The following is a 17,836-nucleotide window of genomic DNA, read 5'->3' on the forward strand; positions in this document are numbered from 1 at the left end:
GCTGGCAACTTCTTTTTTTTTTTAAACGCTGGCGTGGAAAGGGTTAATTTAGTTTTTTTTAAAGTTTTTTCAGTGTACATTTTTTTTGTAAAATGTTTTGCTTTAAATGTTTCGTTCTATAAAAAAAACACAAAACAAAACAATAACTCAAAACAAAAAGCGTTGTTTTGATGTTTTGTCGCCTAATACAAAGACATTCATACATTTTGAATTGTGACTTAAGTGTTCAAATACTTTTTGGGGTCACTGTTTATGAACTGGAAGAAAGAAAGAGTGGGAAAAAGAGGAAAATGAAATGATTAGTGTTACAGAGAATCTGTGATTCATCACCATTTATAAACAGGAAGTGACCCACAATCCAATGCATACTACACCATCTTGATACGCTTCAGAATAAATCAGTTATAAAGGACTGTCTCTAATCTCAACAGGGCACACACCACCAGAATCAAGAGGAGACAGGAAATGCTCAGAGAGGAACACAAAACACACAGTCTGACACTTTAGTATGAAAACCTACTGTTCGGACTTCTGCCGTTCTGTGATGCTGAGTTGGTGTAGGAGACAAACACACAAATATGGATGGACACAAGACACATTAGATGAGTCAATGAAACATGCACACACAGCACAACAAAAAATGGATATGTATTAACAACTAAAAGACTGAAACCGTCACTGTCCTGACCAGAGGCATTGTGACAAGTTTCCAGCAACAAGCTATTTTTCCATACACATGTTTATACTGTATGTGAATGAAAGCATACATTAAGTATTAAGTCTGTTCATCATACAAATCTATTGTGTTTCTTCTGATGATTTGAATTAAAACGCTCAATTCATATGGATTAGTTTTACAATCTCTTTATGAACGTTTTGAAGCATCAGAGTTTTGGGTGAATAGACTTTCAATGGAGGGAGAGATCATTCAAAATATCTTCATTTGTGTTCTGAAAAAGTCTTATAGATTTGGAACGACATGAGGGTGAGTAAATGATGACAGAGTTTACATTTTTTGCTGAACTACCCCCTTTAAGGAGTTATTTCTACCAAATCTGAGCCATTAGAAAGTCATTAGAAAAAAAAACATGGTCACACAATAGTTTAGGGTACAATTTTCAATATTAACTAACTATTAACTATGACTTTTGCCTCGACAAACTCAGAATTACTGCTTATCAATAGTTAGTAAGGTAGTTGTTAAGTTTAGGGTTAAGGGATGTAGAATATGGTCATGCAGAAAGGCATTAATATGTCCTTTAAAAGTACTAATAAACAGCCAATATCCAAGTAATGTGCATGCTAATGAGCAACCAGGTAATAGTGACAATTGGACCCTAAACTGCTTGTTGCTTTTTCATCTTACTCTCTTTGAATTTTACACAAAAAAAGGCAAACTTCACAACATGCCATGATAATCTTTACCTGAGTTGGGATCGGAGAGTGTTGAGCTCGCGGTTCATGCTCTGCATGCCGTCGCTCATTTCCTCCATCTCTCGCTGTAGTTTCCTGCGCTGAGCGTTGGAGCGAGAGTTCTCCTCCTCCACCTCTTCTAACTGCCTCTTCAGCTGACGGAGACGCCCCATAGACTTATCCAACTACAAAGAGAAAGAGAGAGAGATTTATCAATGTAGAATTGCAGTTGTACTGAACAACCCACAACCCTGAAGCGAATCCTGCAAATCCTGATATGAGTTTGTGTGGGTTAACAAAGGCTGGTTAGGTAACAGACGCTACATATGCTATGTAATATAGGCATTTCAAAGAAAAGAAAAAAAAAGAAAAGGATTCATTCCCTTAAGCTACGAGTACACACTATTTTACCTTTGCCTCGTTTAACCCCAATTTTAAAGTTTAGTTAATGTCCTAATCATTTGGCAATTTGAATTGACTGTTTTAATGTGATGTATCTCAAGTTGATTGATTTGGTTAAAAGTAGAACTCCTTAGTAAAATGTTTTATGGAGAATTACTTTTTTGAAAGCTTAAGAAAATTAATGGAAAAAAGAAAACAATTAGTTCAGTGTAACAAATCATACGCTAGCCCTTAGTTTCTATCCTTTGCCAATGTTATTTAGATTAAATAAACAAAATTATATATATATATATCTTATTAATTATATTTTATGCAATTTATTAAACCAGGCTGAGATGCTTTGCCCTGAAGGGAGGAGTTTTGGAGCTTTTGGAGAAGTACCTGCTCTCTATACTGATCTGCATGTCTCCTTTCATCCTCCACCTGCATCAAAACTTCCTTCAGTTTCTTCTCTGTTTTCCTCACCAGCTTATTGGCTATGGCTCGCTCTCTAGGAAGAGAGAAAAGGAAGAGAGGACACACAAAACAGTCACATTGCTGGTTTGCTCTTCACAGAGAATGAAGAACCTTAAAAGAATAATTCATGCAAAAATTATTACAAAATTATTTTTCTCGCTTTTTCAACAAAAAAACGTATCCTCTTGATCATGAAATGCAATTTAAATGGTAGCCATAGCTGCCAATCTTTATTTTTAAGCTTTATTTTAAGTCACACCAATGGCTTTCGACCCATTTTTATGCTAGTTTTTGTTCTTTTTAGAGCTGAGCAGTCCCTGGTCCCCATAAACTTGAATTGTATGTAAAAGAGCAGTTCTGACATTCTGCTAAACTGAATCAACATTGCACTGATTGAGCTGAATGAGGACACTATTGCCTTCTGTAGAGATGCTTATAGCGGAATTGGACTTGTTTCATTATTGATGAACTTTGCAACATTGACAGTTGAATAATGACACTATTATCTTCTGTAGTGCTGTTTTACAGCTGAAATTGAATTTGTTTCATAATGAATGCATTATACAGCATTACACTTATTTTCCTGTTTATTAATGTGACGCTGCTTTGAAACAATTTGTATTGTAAGAAGTGCTATATAAATAAATGTGACTCAACTTGAATAAGAAAATCATTCAGATTTCTTTTTACATTCAGAAGACATCCGTTCATTTGACCTCCAAGTTTTCCTTTAGCACCCCCCACTGTTTTCTTACTGTCTCTCCTGCTCCATTTGTTCCTCCATCGATTCTATCTTGGCCTCAAGGGCGGCGACGCTGAGGCGATGTTTCCCCTTCACAGTTCCCTCCATCTCGGTGAGACGAGTCTTCAGCTCTTTATTATGCCTCTCGAGAGACTCTCGTGCGCTCTCGCTCTTCTGTGCAAGTGTCCTTTCTCCAGATAGCTGGACTGTAAGAGTCTCAACCTAAAAAGTAGAGAGAGAGATGTAAAGTGCTCTGTCTCTATGTGTTTGTGTGATAGTGTGGTGTGCTTCTTTGTGTACCTGTAAGGTGCTCTTCCTGTGTCTCTCGGCTATTAGTTCAGCATTACTTTGTTCTTCCTCTAACTCTTCCTCCAGCTGAGTGATTCTTCCCTCAAGACGCCGCTTCTCATCAAACAGTGCAGATCTGCAGGACAAACAAAGTTAAAGACAATAAATGAGTCCTATTTATTTTTTTATAAACCGGCCTTGTGTTGCACACTATTCATCAGTGCATTAGGGAATAATATTTGCCAATAATATTGGTATTAAAAATACTTCCAAAAAAATATTTTTAATCTGTAGGAAAGGACTTGAAAGTGGGTGTAACATCCACTAACTTTCACATATTTGGGTTTGTAAGATTTTTTTCTGTTTTTGAGTCTCTTCTGTTCACCAAGGCTGTATTTATTTGATACAAAATATTATTACAATTTAAAATAACTTTCCATTTTAATCTGTTTTAAAATGTAATTTATTCCTGTGATGGCAAAGCTGAATTTTCTGCATAATTTACTCCAGTCTTCAGTGTCACATGATCCTTCAGAAATCATTATAATATGCGGATTTGCTGCTCAAGAAACATTTCTCATTATTATCATTGTTGAAAACTTTCTGATGAATAGAAAGTTAAAAAGAACAACATTTATTTGAAACAGAAATCTTTTGTAACATTATAAATGAGTTTACTGTCAGTTTTGATCAATTTACTGTCTCCTTGCTGAATAAAAACATTAATTTCTTAAAAAAATAAAATAAAATAAATTATATATATATATACATATATATATCATACAGACCCAAAACCTTTAAACGGTAGTGTAGCCAAAAAATAAAGACGTTTTAGATTTACAATTATGACATAAGACATGTATTAAGGAACATGTATTAAGAAAGTTAAAGGGTTAGTTCACCCAAAAATGAAAATTAGCCCATGGTTTACTTACCCTCAAGTCATCTTAATAAGTGTATATGACATTCTTCTTTCAGACGAATACAATCGGAGTTATATTAAAAAATATCCTGGCTCTTCCAAGCTTTATAATGGCAGTGAATGGCAGTTTATGGCATCCATGATAAAAGTGCTCCAGACGGCTCCGGGGGGTTAATAAAGGCCTTCTGAAGTGAATCGATGTATTCGTGTAAGAAAAATATCCATATTTTTATAAATAAAATCGATTCACTTCAGAAGGCCTTTATTACCCCAGAGCCGTGTGGAGCACTTTTATCATAGATGGATGCTTTTTTATGGACTTCAAAACATAAACGGCCATTCACTGCCATTATAAAGCTTGGAAGAGCCGGGACATTTTTTAATATAACTCGATTGTGTTCGTCTGAAAGAAGAATGTCATATACACCTAGGATGACTTGAGGTTGAGTAAATCATGGGGTAAATTTCATCTTTGGGTGAACTATCCCTTTAATAGAGGAACATTTTTAAATGTATTGTGAGTGCTATTTAGTGTTGTTTCTAAAGCATACACAACAGGATGCATCTCATCCTCCCTAAACAGAAAGATATCTCGGGGTCAATGAACCTCAACACAAGCACAAACAGATACTGACTTTCCAGTTGCGGTGTTGACAATTTCATCCGCCATTTCGTCTCTCTCCAGCTGGGCCTGTCTCCGCTGCCTCTCAGAAACGGCCAGCTCCTGAGAGAGTACCAAAATAACAGCGAATGAGAGAGGAAAAAAAGAATGAAGGAGATGCATTTCAAATATCTTCTGGGTTACACACCTCTGTCAACTGTAACAGTTCTGCCTCCAAAGTCTGCAGTCGTTTCTCGCTGTCCTTTGACTGGACGACGATCTCGTCTCGAGCCAACTTGGTCTCGTCAAGCTCACGAATGAGCTCCTTCATCTGAGTCTAAAACACACACAGGAACACACTGAATATCCAAATCAAGGATCAATCAATCAAATTTGATAGGGCCCCTGGTTTATTTGAATGAAGTCTGGCCTTCGTAATGAAATAATTGAGCCCTGATCTACAATAAGCAACTAGTTATATCACAGCTCTCAGCAACACCTTTTAAAAAATGTCTTGTGGTTTATTTCGAAATGAACTGAACTGACAAACCTGGAGACGTTTCATCTGTCTAAGTGCTTCCTCTCTGCCCCGATTGGCTGTTTCCACCTGAGCCTCAGCCTCCTGCAGCTCGGTCTCCAGTTGTTTCTTGACCGTCAAAGCCTGAGCTCTCTGAGTCTTCTCCTCTTCAAGCATTGTTTCAAGCTCTCGCACCTGAACAAGTAATAGAAGAGGAAATGTGAGAAAACAGGAGCTTTTTTTCAGCTCTGAACATCTTCAGAGACTCATCCCTTCACTCCTTCGTTCTGCTGAGGGCAGTTACCTGTTTGTTAAGTGCTCTCCTCTTTTCTTCTCCTTTCTCCTCCTTAGTGCTGATCTCTCTCTCAAACTGAGCTCTAAGGGCCTGAAGAGTGACATCCAGTCTGAGGCGAGCGTTTTCCGCCTCTGTCAGCTCATCCTCCAGCTCTTGGGTCTGTTCTTTCAGAGATTGTGCCTCTGTTTCCAAAGCCCTCCGAGAACGCTCTAGCTCATGAACCTGAGGCGAAAAAAGTCAAAGAACAGAATATGTTTTTGCTATTACTATGCTATGACATGTTAATAAACTGTGTAAGCACACAGGTAAAACGCAAGCTGTACATTTTTGCCGACGTCATCTTGGGCGTTGACGAGCTGCTCCATCTCCACGCGGAGCACCTTATTGGTTCTCTCCAGCTCATCTCTCTGCTCTGTTGCTTCCAGCAATGCTCTAGAAAGAGACAGGAAGCGTGTTTCTTTCTCTCGACTCTCTGCTTCTGCGCGGTCCCGTTCCTCCAGCAGCCGAGCACTCACTGCCTTCTCCTCTGCCAAACACTGAAGGTCAAAGGTCAAAGGGGGATGAATATTTGGAGCTGCACTGCTAAAATTTTAACCAATTTTTTTTACTTTTTAAATGTCCAAATATGAATTTATTCATACATCTTCCTATCAATACATCTAAATGTCCATCCATTAGGGATGGGCAACGATTAATCGCGATTAATTGCATCCAAAATAAAAGTTTGTGTTTACATAATGTATGTGTGTGTACTGTGTATAATTATTTTGAATATATAAATACACACACAAGCATGTATATATTTAAGAAATATTTGCATGTACTGTTTATATATTTATATATATAATTTATATTATATATAAATATTTTATATATACATAAACAAAAAATCTTAAATATATATACATGCATGTGTGTGTATTTATATATACAAAATAATTATACACAGTACACACACATACATTATGTAAACACAAACTTTTAATTTGGATGCGATTAATCGTTGCCCATACCTACCATCCATCCATCAGTTCATTTATCCCTCCATTGATCCAGCAGTCAATCCATTTATTCCTCCCTCACTCCATCCATGCACCAGTCAATCTATCCATCCATTCCTCCATCCACCAGTCCATCAATCTATCAATTAATCCACCAGTAAATTCGTAAATTCATTCATTCATCTCTACTTTGATCCCCTTGTCAAACCATCCATCCATCCACCAGCCAGTCCATCAACCATCCATCCACCAGTCCATCATCTATCAATCCACCAGTTAATTCATCCCTCTATCTATCTCTCCATTGATCCACAGGTCAATCCATCCGTCCACCAGTCAATCTATCACTCCATCCATCAGTCCATCCATCAACCAGTCAATTAATCCATCCCTCAACCACCAGCCCATCCATCCATCCATCCATCCATCCATCCATCCATCCATCCATCCATCCATCCATCCATCCATCCATCCATCCATCAATCCACCAGTCAATCTATCACTCCATCCATCAGTCCATCCATCAACCAGTCAATTAATCCATCCCTCAACCACCAGCCCATCCATCCTTCAATCCACCAGTCAATCTATCACTCCATCCATCAGTCCATCCATCAACCAGTCAATTAATCCATCCCTCAACCACCAGCCCATCCATCCATCCATCCATCCATCAATCCACCAGTCAATCTATCACTACATCCATCAGTCCATCCATCAACCAGTCAATTAATCCATCCCTCAACCACCAGCCCATCCATCCATCCATCCATCCATCCATCAATCCACCAGTCAATCTATCACTCCATCCATCAGTACATCCATCAACCAGTCAATTCATCCATCCCTCAACCACCAGCCCATCCATCCATCCACCAGTCAATCTATCACTCCATCCATCAGTCCATCCATCAACCAGTCAATTAATCCATCCCTCAACCACCAGCCCATCCATCCATCAATCGACCAGTCAATCTATCACTCCATCCATCAGTCCATCCATCAACCAGTCAATTCATCCATCCATCAGTCCATCCATCAACCAGTCAATTCATCCATCCCTCAACCACCAGCCCATCCATCCATCCATCCATCCATCCATCCATCCATCCATCCATCCATCCATCCATCCATCCAATCCATCCATCCCTCATCCACCAGCCCACCAATCCATCCATCCATCTGTCAATCCATCCATCCCTCATCCACCTGTCAATCCATCCATCCCTCATCCACCTGTCAATCCATCCATCCCCTACAGTACCTGATCAAATTTCTTCTGTCTCTTCTCCAGAGCAGTGCAGTTTTGTCTCTCTCTCTGAAGAGCGATAGTCATGTCCTCTATCTCTTCTCTCAGCCGTTCTTTCTGCCTCTCTATGCGTTCTTTCTCTTCTTCTTTGGCTCTCTCTCTCTGAGTAGCATTCTCCAGCTCTCTCTGCAACTTCCTCTTGGCCTCCTCCCCGACCTCCACTGCTGAATTCACTTCCTCTGTTTGTCTCTTCAGATCAGATAGCTGCATGGGCACATAAAAAGAATATGATAAAATGGAGTAAAGATGGTTTGAACAATAAAAATGTTTTCCTGGATTTGCAAATGGGTGTAAACCTGTTGTGTATGGTTTTGAATCTGGCGTGTAAGTTCTCTGGTCTTCTCTTCCTCCTCCTCTAGTCTCTCCATCAGTCCAGTTTTCTCTTCCTCTAGAGCACGCACACGTGAGCCCAGCGTCAACTTCTGCCGTGTCTCTTCCTGCAGTAACTCCTAAAAAATAACACACACACAAATAGTAAGCATGATTAAGAGGCCCTCACATTCACAGTCTCAGAGAGAAATCACAGTCTCTAAGATCTGCTTTGAAATAGAACAACAATGAGAGTGAGCAGAGAAAAGCAGTTTGGTTAAGTCCCACGAGCCTATTAATATGTAGCAAAAGAGAGCAAATTAAAACACACACTTTCACACACACACACACACAAAAGTTACCTGCACATCATGTAGTTGGCTCTCCAGACTGCTGACCTCCTTATGTAGACGGTGAGATTTGGAGTCAGATGAGGAGAGGGAACTGGACAGAGACTCAAGCTCTGACTGAGAGGGAGAGATTTCAAAGAGAGATTAGAATCGTTTCATAATTGGTTTGATCCATAGGTTTGGAGTTTCATTTAAAATTTAAAAGTGGTCCAGCAACAAACATTTACTGGCTGGTCATCCCAACCTAAGTAGGTAATGCTAATGTTTGTAACAAGGTGGTTTGTAAACCAGCAAATTACCAGCTAATGTCCAGTTTGGGCCATATAGAAACCAGCTACCATGCACCAAAATAGCTACCATCTTAAGCTAGATTTTCCAGAATGGGAAGGAATTGCTGTCAGCTTAAAGGTGTGGTCACAAATTTTGCAAACGAAAAAGGTTAATGAAGCACAGCTAAAAAAAAGAAATAATAAAGAAAAACAATGTGGCCGCACCTTAACAGTGAACGGTACCAGAGTTCACATCAGCCGTACCTAAGACATCCTTAACAGGAATATTTGGGAGCAGTTCCCAGGTGCCCACCAGAGTTCAGATAAACATTTTTACATAAACCAAATCAATTGAACTCTGATGTCAAACGGGCTCGGGTTCACACTGAGAAAGTAGTGGCCTTAGTAGAAAATATATATATATTTTTTTACAATTAAGCCCATTTCCTCTCTCTTTTTTCCCATTTTACCTGGAGTTTAACGAGTCGTTCCTCTCGCTCCTCTCGTTCTCTATCGGCCTGCAAGAGGCGTGCGTTGACTTCCTGTAACTGTCCCTCTGCTCTCTTTCTGCCCCTCTCGCTCTCCATCTTCCCTCCCTGTAATGTCTTCAGCTCAGCACTCAGGTTCATACGCTCCTCCTCCAGAACGGCCTTCGCCTTCTCCAGAGACTGACGGGACTGTGGAGATACGCACAAAACTTGGACATGTACCAATACAAAAGCTAGTTTCCCAGTGAAACAACCAATCTTCCAAACAAGCTGCATTTGACGACGTAAATGCTAGGACTCACTCTCTTGGCATTGTCCAGCTGCTCCTGTAGGGAATCTATGGCAGCGGTGTGTTTGATGCGGAGCTCTGACAGCTGAGCTTCATGACGACGGGTCTCGTCCTCTAAACATCTCTGAAGCTCTCCTAATTCAGCCTCACGACGAGACCTAAACAAACACACACACCAAAATGCCTGTGGTTAACTCTAGTCTACCCTTCTGTAAAAGAAGTATGCTTAATTGTTTTAAATAATATGCTTAATACTTAAAATCTTCTTTTTTTTTAAATTGAGCTTGCAGATAATATAGTATTAATGAAATAAAAGACCACTTAAGTGTTTTTCTTCTTAACCCTTTAGAACCTGAAGCTAAAATAGGTGTTTTTCACATATTTAGATTTTTTGACTTTAAAATTCTAAAACAATGTGCTATCTTCATGTGCCAAGCTGTGCTTTCAGAAAAAGATTAGCTTTCAACAAATTACAGCTATTATTGACCATTATTGTGTGTGGTGAGTTTGTAAATAGAATTTAAATAGACAAAATAAACAAGAATAAATCTACTGATTTTTATTTTGATCAAGAACGAAATAAACTAACACTTTAAAGTAAAAAAATTAATAAATCTACTGATTTTTATTTTGATCAAGAACGAAATAAACTAACACTTTAAAGTAAAAAAATGAACTATAATACATGTCCTTTTGTGACATTGGGTTACACCGTTATCTTAACACACTTAAGTATGTTTTTTGTTTTAATAATAATTTGTAATGCTTTAAAGAAGTACACTTATTTTGATGTGTTGACTAACATACTAAAGCACATGTAAGGTATTTGACCACACACACACACACACGCACGCACGCACACAGGCACACACGCACACACGCACACACACACACACACACCTGAGCTCTTGCTGGGCAGCTGTAGTGTCCAGTGTATCTTCTAGTTCAGTTCTCAAAGCCTCTAACTCCTCCCCCAGATCTCTCCTCTGTTTTTCGGCTCTCTCCCTCATCCCTCGTTCATTATCCACCTCCTCTTTAAACTCCGAGACTTGAGACATGGCCTCTCTCAGGGCTCTCTGAGCTTCGGTACGACGTGCCCCCTCTTCTTCCAGCCTAAGAGAAAGAAAAAGAGAGCAAAATTATTAGCAACTGAGCCAGATTCACCATAAGGTATACTTGTGTTTGTGCGTGTACCGTGTCTGTAGTGTGGTGATCTCTTTCTCTCTTTGGCTCAGGCTTCCTCTCAGCTCTGTGACGAGTAAGCTCAGGTCAGACAGCTGCTCTTGAGCCTCCACTGATTCACCTTCCATCCGTCTCTTCCATTTCTCCTGCTCCAGACGGCCCTGCTCTTCCCTCTTCAGGCGCTCTAAAGGAGAGAAAGAGACTTGGTGTGCTTTTGAACTATCATTGCATGGAAAAGCGTTCCTTTGAAATGAGCTGCACTACTGTTCAAAAGTTTGGGGTCAGTAAAACTCTTTTGCTCACCGAGACTGCATTTAGTTGATTAAAAAAATTCAGTAAGAAACATTAATGTTGTTAAATATTATTACAATTTAATATATTATAAACTATATTAATAATATATTATATTTTAAAATGTAATTTATTCCTGTGATGGCAAAGCTGAATTTTCAGCATCATTACTCCAGTCTTCAATGTCACATAATCCTTCATAAATCATTCTAATATTTTCAATGTTGAAAACAGGTGTGGAAAAACAATTTTTTGTGGATACTTTTTTTTTTCCATGATACTTTTTTTCAGGATTCTTTGATGAATACAACATTTTATTTGCATTTTTTTTAAATGTATTTTTTTTTTTGTAACAATGTAAAATACTGTACTGTCACATTTGATCAATTTAATGTATCCTTGCTAAATAAAAGGATTTAATTATATATATATACAAAAATTGTACCTAAAATGACAATGTAAAAAAAGAACGTTCATTGTGGTTCTGCAATATTTAATGACTGCATTCTTGAAATTTAAGACACAAAGCCTAAATTCAACTTTTTAAAATGTATTAAGTCAAGTACTGTTACCTTCTAAATCAGCGATGACAGCTTCCTGTTTGTTTTTCAGCTTGTTAAGACTCTTCACCTTCTCCTCTTCCTCTGTTAGTTGATCTGCCACTTCATTCAGTCTCTCGTCCAACTGTTTTTTCTCCTGAGAAAGAGAAAGACGGAAAGATTCATAAGCCGCTGTAACATTGACAAATAAACAACCCTCTTCTCTTTAAAATCATCATGAAATCAAAACTGACAATTCTTACTTCTTTATGAAATACTGCAGTATTTATTATCCAACAATCCAATAAATTCCCAATGGGAAAAATCAAGTCCCGCCCTACATTTTTTTCTTGTTCAAGAAGCCGTTTTACTTGGATATATCTCACAATAGGGAAGACAAGACTATTGCAACTTCTGTTTCATGCGACTTCAACTACCTTGCTAAATCTGTCTCTCTGCTCTCCCAAAGTCAAGGTCTCGGCCTCCAGACTCTTCACTTTGCTTTCCAGGGTGACTTTCTCCAGCTGGAGGCGCTGACGTGTCCCCTCTTCCTCCTCTAGCTGTTCTTCCAGATCCTGAGAGAAAGCAACAATAATCTTGACAGAAGATATTCAATAGTAGACATCAGGCACTGACAAAAGCTTCAGTCCTCCTCACCTGCACATGTTGCTGTGCTCTCTTCTTCTCAGTGGTCATCTGAACGGTCCTCTCCTCTTCCTCCTCCAATCGGCTCTCCAGCTCTCCCAACACATCTTCAAGCTCCTGTTTGCGACTGGCCAGCCGTGCTCTTATTTCTTCTGCCTCTGCGAATAACTCGGCCTCCGCCTGAAGCTGGTCGGTCAGCACTGACTTCTCCTCCAACAGCTGTCAAGTGTGGAATGTGTAAACATCTTTCTTCTTTTGGTTTACCAACATGCACAACTAAAATGAGTGAAACAATTAAATAAAGTCACCTGTTGGTTCTTTTTGTCCAGTTCAGTAAAGTCAAGCTCTAGTTTACTCAGCTTGTCTTTGGCTTTCTGAAGCTGAGCTTCCCGAGCCTGAATCTCTTCATCTTGACGGGTCACCTGCAGCAAGGGCTTCACCTGGAGGAGAGGTCAAAGGTCAAAAAGCAAATTAAAAGACATGCCGCATCCCAACTCACACTGTAAAAAGTGGCAACCTGTAATTGTTACCGCAATGTGCTATTTTAAAGCATTATTTTACTAACAATATTTTAAAGAAAAAATAATAGTAAAAGTAAATAATAAAAGTAATATGTATCATTAATATTTAAGCAATAATTTTTTTAATTTAAGATTTTTGACTTAATTCAAATTATCCTGATAAACTAACTTGATAAAACTGATTCATTTGTTACCACATGAGGCATATTATTTAAGTTAATGCTAGAACATACTACCATTCAAAAGTTGGTCAGTTTTATTAATATTTTTATTCAACAAGAGTGCATTAAATTGACCAACAGTGTAAGTAAAATTGTTACAAAAAAATACATGTTTTTTTTTATAAAAGAATCCTGAATGAAAATGTATCATGGTTTGCACAAAAGTATTAAGCAGCACAATTGTTTTCAACATAGAAAATATCAGCATATAAGAAGAATGATTTCTGAAGGATCATGTGACACCGAAGACTGGAATAATCAGATTAAAATTCTGCTTTGCCATCACAGGAATACATTATATTTTAAAATATATTAAAATAGAAAACACATTTTAAATTGTAATCATATTTTACATTATTACTGTTTTGATTTGATTTGAGTTACTGGCTGCAGTTTACGTAATGGCTCAATTCTACATATAACCCCTTAAAAACTCATTATTAGGCTTACTTCATTTTCTACTTTATATCACATGTTGTGTAATGCTTTGCGTTACCTTGGTGAAGAGTCTCCACCACTGCCAGTTTCTGAGCTTCAGGTATGCTGCACAGTTCCTCTGCATCACACGCAGAGCGCTGAGCTGCTGCTGCTTCTTATGGAATGCCCTGAAAGAACACATGTCAGTTAAAACTTACATGCACACATATTACACAACCTATGACACACACGTATACGCACGCAGACACTTACCTCCTGGCGAGGTATCCACGGGCCGCGCTCTGGAAGCGGATGATGGTGTCAGTGATCTTCAAGTCTCGTTCTTCCTCCAGATGAGCCAGGACTCCAGCCCTGAAGAACACCTTACTCTGTCCTACCCGGAAAAGGTTCTTGTCCAGCTCCAAAGCACTGATCTATAGACACAGTAACAATACATAATCAACAACATGTAGAATACTAACCAGAGATCTGAATGGTGGACACTACAGCACCATTGACCTTCCCCACTCAGTTCTTGACCCTAAAGCATCTGTGTCACATTTATGGACCGAAACTCTTTTAATATCCTCTATCAAATCAATATTATAAAATATTTGATTTAGGTTTGAGTGACATCGCTTACCATGAGCTCACACGCCTGTTTCCCATCCATAAAGGTTCGAGGAATAGCATTTGGAGTCAGGATCTCATACCTGAGAGATACACAAACAGAAAAATAGGCAGACAGATATAAATAAGACGCAAGAAGCAATAATCTCATACTGTAAGCAATTATTTTTTAACACACACACACACACACACACACACACACACACACACACACACACACACACACACACACACACACACACACACACACACACACACACACACACACACACACACACACACACACACACACACAGTTTACTTATCTACTGTAAATGGGGAAATTCCATAGACTTCTATTGTTTAAAGTATTATTATAAAGTAAAGTATTATTTTCAGCTAGTAATAAATACTAATCTAGCACTAAACCTAACAAAAAAACTTTCTGTTTTTACAATTCATTTACATTATTTACTTAATTTTTATACTGTTTTACAAATGAAGATCAAAAGGAGGATTTATCAGACTTGGCTCACTACAGGGTACAAATTTATGCCACAAATTATGGTTGAATACACACACACCTCTGTCTGAACTCCTGGAATGGGATGCGGTTCGGGAAGCCCTGTCTGCAGATCCTGATCCCCTCCAGCACACCATTACACCTCAGCTGATCCAGAACCAGATGAGGACTCAACTTCCCTGCCTGTGATTATTTAAAAAACAAAAAGTAAGGGATGTCCCAATACCGTATAAAAAAAAAAAAAAAAAAAAAATAAAAAAAACATCAATGATATTAAAATTCTATATTTTGTCTAAATATATTAAAAAATTAAACACAAACAATTTAAAACATTACAATTTACAGTAAGAAAATGGCTTCTATATTTTGAGATTTGCTAAAGATTACATTGAACACTTATACAATTATTAGTGTTATATTACAGATTAAATGAGTGTTAGATGATTGTAAAGGTAATCTAAATGAGCATACATAATTAAGTATCCAATATCCACTGATAACAATACATTTTAACCAACATTTTGTGCAATCTCACAATAAATACCTTATTATTAGTAGTTTTATACCATATATCATAGAGTCTTGAAGTGCCCCCATTATTCTTTTTCAATAGTGTGTTATGAATGTAAAATACTGTTTGTGAATGTAAAATGTCAGCAAAGTTTAAAGCCCAAAGTGCACGACAAATGGAGATATAATCTTCCAAAACAACCGATTCTGAACTGCCTGAAACGAGTCTTCAGTAAATCCAGTTTCGCTTCCTGCACAAACCTACGTAAGTTTGTGACGAATTTGCATAATGCCCGTCTGTGGTCTTCATTGGCTGCCTGTGAACAACATCTACTTTGCCCCGCCCTCAAACACTGTAGTTGTAGCTTAGGCCTGGAAGAGTTTGGTTTGTGTTGTCGACATGTCTAAACAAAATTGATTTATGGGCTGGAAAAGCAAATCCACTTTGCATGCACTTCCAAAGTATGAGGACTGTCCAGTATTTATACAGTAAAACCAACGGCATCTTTATTGTTAGTATCACTGTGTATAGAAGCGCTGAGGAAGCCCCTGGAGCTAAAATTCAGAATAAGGTAATATACGTAGTTTGTTTAGTTTCTGACACACGTTGTTAGCGGTAGACCAATCACAAAAGACTGGGCCATCTGGCCAATCAGAGCAGAGTAGGCCAGCGGAAAGGTGCAGTTTAGAGAGACTGAATCCTTTTTCGAATTGTTTCAGACACCGAGAGAAAAGAACGGATGCTGCAAAAGTATATTATGAGAAAATAAAGTGTTTTTTGAGCTTGGATGCATGTAAACCTTTTGTAAGAGACCTTCAAAAGTTACAGTTTTTGCCCGTTGCTTAAACACTATAGACCCATGCTTAGACTAAAGTAACACAACTTGAAGCTTTTGTTACCATACCTCAAACACATGTACCCATACCTTAAACAAAAGCGCTGCTTTGCACATTAGTTGCAATTATGCAACACACTTACTCCTTTATGCAACACACTTGGTCCTGCATACTACACTCTATTTTCTACATAAGACACTTCGTTAAAAAATGAAAGCTCAGGGTGCCATTTGGAAAACACATGTATCCAAAATACAAAACACATCGGGTTATTGCAACCACTCAAATACACACCAGAAGGCACTTACTTGCAAAACTGAACACCAATCAGCCAGCTACAAAAATAACTTTTCAAGAACTTTGCAAGCATGGATGGAGGAAGAGCAATAGGGAAAGGTAGAGGAGGAGGAGGAGGAGGATGAGGAGGAGGAGGACAAGGTCGAAGAGGCCATGCACGGACCCCTATTTCTCTTCGATTATATAAGAGCAACTTTGGTGGACCATGTTATCAACCATTGCCTGACTATGAGGGAAGCTGGGCAGAGAGTCCACCCACATCTAAGCCGCTTCACAGTGGCATCTGTAATCAGAACATTCCGACTAGAAAACAGGTGTCTTCACCTCTCTACCTTCTACTCTACTTAGATGGTATTTACAGCACTGTACTACAGTATATCCCATTACCACATGATGTGTACAGGGTATTGCAGGGTGCTAATGCTCCTTTTGCAGCCAAAGTGGTAGTTTTTGTGAAACATACCATGATTCGGGGCGTCGGACTGGGGGTAAAACCAGTACTGATTACCAGGGCCCCAAGGAGAGAGAGGGCCCTTGAAAAGTCTGGAATATATTTGGAACATGGGGGCCCATCAGGACTGCCTATACATATAGGGCCCGGGATCTTGTGCTACGCCCCTGCCATGATTACTTACAGTACATGCCCGCATGCCTCTTCTGCAGGCAATGGAACAGGCCTGACAGCAATCCATGGATGGTTTCGACATGCAAGGCGGATATTTTGATCCATGAGCCCACATATGCACAATTGCCATGATTTTATGTGTTTACATAGTGTGTTTTCTATCTTTTTTTTTTTTTTTTTTGCTTTATCTGAATTCATGTTACTACAATGTACAGTGCTGCAATGTACAATATTGAGTAGGCCTATTTGCTTTTGACTGCAGTGACTGCAGTGTTTTATATAAAGTAGACTAGTGTGTTCCCCCTGATCTGAAAGTGTATGCATATGATGAAAGTATGTGTCATTTTGTCATCAGAGTTACATTTTGACAAAGGAATGTTAGGTTTTGATAGCAGAGTTTAGGTGTTGATAGTAGAGTTTCAATTTGACACAGATGTGAATGGTATATTTCCCAGTGTTGTTTCATGTTTACCTGTGTGTAGAGTTTTGGCACAATGAGCAAAGTTTTGCAAAATGTGTTCAAGCAACGGGCAAAAACTGTAATAAGGAAACTTTAAGATAGCATAATAGGGGCACTTTACAGATATGTTACTGTAAGAAGAGAGAGATATCTCATCTTAGAAGTTTTCACTAGTTTTTCAATTTCTCTTTCTATTCTTACCTTTTTCTCATGGTTGGGGATGATGCAGCGCAGGAAGTTGGGATTGGTGTTGCGGAGGGTGGCCATCAGTTTAGTAAGGGACTCTTTGTAGAGTTGCCCCACCGTGCGAAACATGCCCTTCTTCGTCTTAAACCCAGCGGCCCCAAAAGTCACCGGCCCACTGTTCTCTCCGGACGACCCCTGCTCCAGACCCACAATCCTCTCCACTGACAGGCACAAAACAGACATGTTATTATCTTATTAAAAAGATTATGGCATGTTCAGAGAGCACTGTGGCTCTATATTACAGCTATTTCTGTAAAACCAT

General features: G+C 38.7%; 1 protein-coding gene across 5 annotated transcripts in view; it reads right to left on the minus strand.

Moving 5' to 3' along the window:
• myh14 (myosin, heavy chain 14, non-muscle) overlaps positions 1 to 17,836 on the minus strand; it is a 43,110-nt gene that overhangs the window by 4,695 nt on the left and 20,579 nt on the right. For 4 of the 5 annotated variants that reach the window (XM_079624989.1, XM_079624986.1, XM_079624987.1 and 1 more), the window contains 26 exons: positions 17,530 to 17,735; positions 14,661 to 14,782; positions 14,111 to 14,180; positions 13,741 to 13,901; positions 13,547 to 13,655; positions 12,617 to 12,748; positions 12,321 to 12,527; positions 12,101 to 12,238; positions 11,697 to 11,820; positions 10,846 to 11,017; positions 10,552 to 10,764; positions 9,665 to 9,809; positions 9,345 to 9,551; positions 8,618 to 8,722; positions 8,243 to 8,395; positions 7,902 to 8,150; positions 5,960 to 6,172; positions 5,646 to 5,858; positions 5,375 to 5,536; positions 5,033 to 5,161; positions 4,859 to 4,947; positions 3,314 to 3,437; positions 3,027 to 3,235; positions 2,197 to 2,305; positions 1,426 to 1,598; positions 521 to 547 (listed from right to left, as the gene is read on the minus strand). In XM_079624989.1, the coding sequence (XP_079481115.1) occupies positions 521 to 547; positions 1,426 to 1,598; positions 2,197 to 2,305; positions 3,027 to 3,235; positions 3,314 to 3,437; positions 4,859 to 4,947; positions 5,033 to 5,161; positions 5,375 to 5,536; positions 5,646 to 5,858; positions 5,960 to 6,172; positions 7,902 to 8,150; positions 8,243 to 8,395; positions 8,618 to 8,722; positions 9,345 to 9,551; positions 9,665 to 9,809; positions 10,552 to 10,764; positions 10,846 to 11,017; positions 11,697 to 11,820; positions 12,101 to 12,238; positions 12,321 to 12,527; positions 12,617 to 12,748; positions 13,547 to 13,655; positions 13,741 to 13,901; positions 14,111 to 14,180; positions 14,661 to 14,782; positions 17,530 to 17,735 (3,961 nt within the window). The remainder of the gene's footprint in view (positions 1 to 520; positions 548 to 1,425; positions 1,599 to 2,196; positions 2,306 to 3,026; positions 3,236 to 3,313; positions 3,438 to 4,858; positions 4,948 to 5,032; positions 5,162 to 5,374; positions 5,537 to 5,645; positions 5,859 to 5,959; positions 6,173 to 7,901; positions 8,151 to 8,242; positions 8,396 to 8,617; positions 8,723 to 9,344; positions 9,552 to 9,664; positions 9,810 to 10,551; positions 10,765 to 10,845; positions 11,018 to 11,696; positions 11,821 to 12,100; positions 12,239 to 12,320; positions 12,528 to 12,616; positions 12,749 to 13,546; positions 13,656 to 13,740; positions 13,902 to 14,110; positions 14,181 to 14,660; positions 14,783 to 17,529; positions 17,736 to 17,836) is intronic. The other variant, XM_079624990.1, reaches the window with a different exon arrangement.

The sequence above is a fragment of the Phoxinus phoxinus genome (genome assembly GCF_949152265.1).
Source record: "Phoxinus phoxinus genome assembly, chromosome: 10".
Lineage (NCBI taxonomy): Eukaryota > Metazoa > Chordata > Actinopteri > Cypriniformes > Leuciscidae > Phoxinus > Phoxinus phoxinus.